Below are 6,136 nucleotides of genomic sequence, written 5' to 3' on the forward strand. Positions count from 1 at the left end.
TGTACTGACCTCGCCTTCTGGATGATAGCGGGGTGAACAGGCAGTGGCTTGGGTGGTTGTTGTCCTTGATGATCTTTATGGCCTTCCTGTGACATCGGGTGGTGTAGGTGTCCTGGAGGGCAGGTAGTTTGCCCCCGGTGATGCGTTCTGCAGACCTCACTACCCTCTGGAGAGCCTTACGGTCTGTAAAACTGATGACAGTCTTCAGAGGTTGGCTCTGTAGGTCTACTGTCTGACAGAGATGGGTATAAAGTCTGCAGACTGTCTGATATTATTTTCTATGTCCATCTTATTTTAAACTAGCTAATAATTGAAATGTTGATTTACAATCATTTAGAAGTGCCTTATACATTTAACGTTTCCTAGTATACTTCACCTCTGAGCTGCAGAATACCAAGGTGATTACATTTTAAAGGTGCACTTTATTAAATCAATCTATTGGAGAGGGAGGCAGGGAGTAGGCTAAAGAATTGCACATGTTACCTTGGTTTACACTGGCTTGGTTACAACACACTTCCAAGTGTAGAGTTCTACACCACGTGTGCGATTTAAACCAGAGATCAACTCACTAGAGAAGCTTGGATAGAGGACAGGACACAATATGGGCGAGTATACCAACCCGAGGCAGGTAAATATCACACCCACTTCAGTGTGACAGTCAGTTGCAATGAAGCTTGAGTGTTTTATTTTTTTAATTTTAACTAGGCAAGTCCGTTATTAAGAACAAATTCTTATTTACAATGACGGTCTACCGGGGAACAGTGGGTTAACTGCCTTGTTCAGGGGGCAGAACGACAGATGTTTACCTTGTCAGCTCGGGAATTCGATCCAGCAAACTTTCGGTTACAGGGCCAACGCTCTAACCACTAGGCTACCTGAGTGTAGCCCATAAGGGGAATTAGCAAGTGGAATAATTTACCTGCAGCGCAACCTGGCTATAGAATGGTTTGTCCTACTCGAGTCCCATAGTGTTGTCCTTGTTTGCGATTGGTCATCTCCCAACTGTTACAAGACATGAACATGATTTGTGTATGCAGCATTTACCGCATTTGTGTTGAGCACATTTTGCATTACAGTTTATGCCAAAAGGTACTAGTGTAAATTAAACTGACCTCTACATTTACACGGTGTAAATAATGAGTGGTACATCCTACATGCATTAAATTAATTATGGAAAATGTAGTACGACAAAGTACATGAAGTCGTCCTCGCAGTGTATTGCAAGTATAGCCTGCACTACATATCCTAGCTTGCACTGCGTCGACAGCAGTCGTGTGTTGGTTCTCCAAGATGGCGTCGTTGGGAAGGAGGCGCGGTGTCCAAGTCAACAGGGAGAGGTCAGTTATACTCAATCATTGCCATATCACGACTATTTGTGTCCAAGGTCTATGTTATGATACGCCACACATTCACTATTCCAACATATGGCTTTTAAAAGCTGAATGCAGCTGTCACTTTCCCGAATTGCTTCCTCCATAACTGCTCATGTGATGTTTTGATTAGCATGTTTGCTAGCCTGTTCATCAAAGCTTCAAAATCAAGTTCTGGATAGGTTAGCCACCCAACTAAAATAGTGTGAAAACATGCCGTAACGTTACAAAGTAGATATACTAGCTCATATCAAATATGTCGGTCGTATAACAACGTTTACTCCCCGCTTGCAATTTACGTATTAGCTAACGTTAGTTTTCAGAGCAACAAGCTTCCAAACAGCGGTGGAGTTAACCAATGTAACGTTATGACCTGACGTTGTGCCAAGCTGCGTCCAATACAGCACAACAACTAATATAGCTGTTACTGGAATTGTTTAAACAGTTGTGAATGATCAACATGTTCGCTAACCCAGAGTTTTGTTTACGTTAGCCAGCTAACAGTAGTTAGCTACTTGACGGGTGCTTTCAGAATTCGCTCTGGCGTGTCAGACTGACTCAGAGTGTGCTCAGCCAGGGTGAATTTACGAACGCAGGCTTATTTAGCTAACCGTGTGAACCTTGTTAGGAGCTAGTTAGCACTCTTGCGCGGGGCATAATGTTTGCAAAGTGAAGGATTCGAGTTTTACACGTGTGTTATTTCCACTTGTTATAGCTGCATTTGTTTTCTCCCGCATATTGTTTATTGCCCATAGCTACGTTAACATTAATACCATAGCTTATTACTAACAGGCAACTTGACAGTGACTGATGCCTAGTGAGTGAACTCTGAGAATTTTAAACGCGAGAAAATACCCTACTTTCCCTTTGATTCAACAGCTCTTATTTATGTCAAACATGCACAAGTAACACACAAGTGTCTTGTTTTTACCATACATTGTGCTGAAAAAAGTTGTTGTGTAATCTGATATCAAGGTCATGCATGGACTGTCAATTTTAAAAAGTAGTTCCCCTTATTTCTTCACAAGTGGTATTCATCTTTTATATTTTATTTCACCTTTATTTAACCAGGTAGGCTAGTTGAGAACAAGTTCTCATTTGCAACTGCAACCTGGCCAAGATAAAGCAAAGCAGTTCGACACATACAACACAGAGTTACACATGGAATAAACAAACATACAATCAATAATACAGTAGAAAAATCTATATACAGCATGTGCAAATGAGGTAGGATAAGGGAGCTAGGCAATATATAGATCTCTACATCGTTAAAAAAATGGTGCAACCACTTGCCTTAGGCCCCGAAGCTGCACAATTGCTATGAAGCTTGGAAAATAATGATCTTTTCCATCAACTTACTATTTATTATAATCTCTCTCTGTGCACAGGGGAGTGATGGCGGCAACGGACTGCTACATCGTTCATGAGATCTACAACGGGGAAAACGCGCAGAACCAGTTTGAGTACGAGCTGGAGCAGGCACTGGAGTCACAGTACAAGTACATTGTGATCGAGCCCACGCGCATTGGCGATGAGACGGCCCGCTGGATCGCCGTGGGCAACTGCCTGCACAAGATGGCCGTGCTGTCAGGTACCGCCTGCCTCCTGACGCCGCTCTCGCTACCGCCCGAGTACTCGCGCTACGTAGCACTGCCCACTGGTGCCCTCAGCGTGGCATGCTCCACCCTCTATGGAATCTCCTGGCAGTTCGATCCCTGCTGCAAGTACCAGGTGGAGTACAACAGCCAAAAACTCTCGCGGCTGCCCCTGCACACACTCACCTCCTCCACGCCAGTGGTGCTGGTGCGCAGGGACGACATCCACAGAAAGAGACTCCACAACACGATAGCGCTGGCCGCCCTGGCCTACTGCGCCAAGAAGATCTACGAACTCTACGCGGTATGAGCACACTCGGAAGAGGTTTTAAGAATATATATAACGGGAAAAGAATCCACCAAGTGGAAGCCATGAGCACAGTTGAGGGTTTGCCCCTAACCCCCCCACCCCACTTGAGCGGGCGCTTAATTTTGGGCTGTTTGATGGATCAGAGGGATATAGTTAAATCTAGAAGGAATTATTTTTACCTTCTCATTTTCTTTACTTGTAAGTGACATCACCAGTGCACTTATCCATATGGAACCCTTGTGCCTCTTCCCTGTCCCTGTATCCCACAATACACTAAGTTAGTGCACAATGGTAGCTAAGTAAAAATAAATAGACTGAATCGTGTTGCAGTTGAAATGGACAGACTTAAGTATTACCAACATTTGTCTATTCCTTGTAGTTTTACTGTACCCCTTTCTTGCTGATCAGTACGTCACCCTTTCATTAAACATTAGGATATTTCAAACTCTCCTTTCTGTATTTTCTTTTTCATTAAACAAATTCTACACCATGTCTTGAATCACAAAGGCGACTATCTTTGTTTTCAGATTTTTGTCTTTCTAGGTTTAGTCACTCTTTGGAACAAAGACAAAGTCAAGACCTTTAAACATACTTGTTTGGTCATCCCTCACCAGTCAAAGTTGTTAAGGACAAGACAGACCAACACAAATGCAGCCATGCGCAGCAAGTCCTATTGCCTTTATTCATTTCTCAACTATTCTACATGTTGAATCGCCACCATCGTGTTGTTCTGTCTTGTCCTTTACACACATGCAGTCATTGGTAAAAAGCCTGTCCAAATGGAGTTCTTTGTGGGATTGTTACACTTAATGGGGACTTGCTGTGAGTGTAGGAGTGGGTTGTGTATGTAAGGAACATATACACTACCATTCAAAAGTTTGAGGTCACTTAGAAATGTCCTTGTTTTGAAAGAAAAGCAAAACAATTTTGTCCTTTAAAATAACATCAAATTGATCAGAAATACAGTGTAGACTATTGTAGCTGTAAACAGCAGATTTCTTTTCTGGAATATCTACATAGGCGTACAGAGGCCCATTATCAGCAACCATCACTCCTGTGTTCCGACGGCATGTGTTAAACTTGAATTAGCTGTCATTTTAAAAGGCTAATTGATCATTAGAAAACCCTTTTGCAATTATGTTAGCACAGCTGAAAACTGTTCTGATTAAAGGAGCAATAAAACTGGCCTTAAGACTAGTTGGAGTATCTGGAGCATCAGCATTTGTGGGTTTGATTACAGGCTCAAAATGGCCAGAAACAAAGGACTGTCTTCTGAAACTCATCAGTCTAGTCTTGAAGGCTATTCCATGCGAGAAATTGCCAAGAAACTGAAGATCTCGTACAACACTGTACCTTCACAGAACAGCGCAAACTGTCTCTAACCAGAATAGAAAGAGTGGGAGGCCCCAGTGCACAACTGAGCAAGAGGACAAGTACATTAGTGTCTAGTTTGAGAAACAGATGCCTCACAAGTCCTCAACTGGCAGCTTCATTAAATAGTACCCGCAAAACACCAGTCTCAACGTCAACAGTGAAGAGGCGACTCCGGGATGCTGGCCTTCTAGGCAGAGTTCCTCTGCCCAGTGTCTGTGTTCTTTTGCCCATCTTAATCGTTTCTTTTTATTGGCCAGTCTGAGATATGACCTTTTTTTTACTGCCTAGAAGGCCAGCATCCCTGAGTCGCCTCTTCACTGTTGACGTTGAGAGTGGTGTTTTGCGGGTACTATTTAATGAAGCTGCCATTTGAGGATGCTCGGTGTATATGGATCTGATTCCCAAATGATGCCAGTAGTCTTGTGGTGTTTTTTAATATTAAAATCAGGTCGTTTGCGATGTAAAATACATGTAACTCGATTTGGCCGGGTTACAAGAAAATGGTAATTCGTAGTTTAAATTATTATTTTTTTTTCTAAATGTCTCACTAGTAAATTAATAAGCTGTTGTAGGCCTTTGGAAATTTCAATGAGAGAGCCATATTAATTTGTATTGTTTCTAACCAATTGTATTTATTATTTGAAATTGTCAGGTTTTGCAGCTTGATGGGGGCCTGATTGTCATTCTTTGCAACGCTTGAAATGGTTTGCAACGCTTGAAATGGTTTGCAAGTGTTGATTATGACTGCATTGTAAATGTAACCAGCCGACCAAGTATTTGGCTATCATCAGTACAGGGCAACATACCCCGTTTGCCTGTGTTTTCTTTCACATTTCTGCTTTGCAAGATATTATACAAACTAAACAATGCCCATCCATGAACAATGTCTTTGTTGGGCCTGCAGTTAAAATACTTACAAAATGTACAGTAATTGTGCTATATTATTACCTCCAGCTTTGGATCATCTTGATATGAATTTGAGAGTCGACATCAGTTGAGAATCGTGTGATACCAGAGAAAAGAGGCCCATGTCTGTGGAAAATCTGTCTCCCTCCAGCAGGTGGCGTATTTTTGTTGTTTCGCACACCAAGCAATGAGTTTTTGTATGGAGGTCAATGAGTGTCAAATTGGTCAACAGAAATATGAATGGCTTATTTGATCAAATAGAAGTTTCTTAATGCTTAAGTTGTTACTAGTGTACTGATATAAGTAGTAAACGTGACTTCCCGGCAACTTAGATATAAAGTGTTTCTTTTCTCAGCGTTGTCTGAGATGGCTACGCATATTCATGACATGAGCCTAGTAGTAGCATACAGGCGGTTGACGTCAATAACCCTCATTGAATATTCAAAACAGGATTACAATAATGAGATGTATAATGAGAAAGGACAGCCTGCTGTTCCGTTTCGTGGATAACGACTACCATTGTTAGGGCGGAGAGATCTGTATCTTGTCAGTATATCCATCATCTTTGGTGACGCTTTGGT

General features: G+C 42.0%; 1 protein-coding gene across 1 annotated transcript; it reads left to right on the forward strand.

Annotated features, from left to right (window-relative positions):
* The first annotated feature begins 1,180 nt into the window (after positions 1–1,180).
* Positions 1,181–3,767, forward strand: LOC139577603 (transmembrane protein 11, mitochondrial-like). Its single transcript, XM_071404732.1, has 2 exons — positions 1,181–1,337; positions 2,759–3,767. Exons 1-2 carry the CDS (start codon positions 1,291–1,293, stop codon positions 3,273–3,275), a joined length of 564 nt encoding a protein of 187 aa, XP_071260833.1. The 5' UTR covers positions 1,181–1,290; the 3' UTR covers positions 3,276–3,767.
* Positions 3,768–6,136: the final 2,369 nt, after the last annotated feature.

Source organism: Salvelinus alpinus, chromosome 6 (assembly GCF_045679555.1).
Source record: "Salvelinus alpinus chromosome 6, SLU_Salpinus.1, whole genome shotgun sequence".
Classification (NCBI taxonomy): domain Eukaryota; kingdom Metazoa; phylum Chordata; class Actinopteri; order Salmoniformes; family Salmonidae; genus Salvelinus; species Salvelinus alpinus.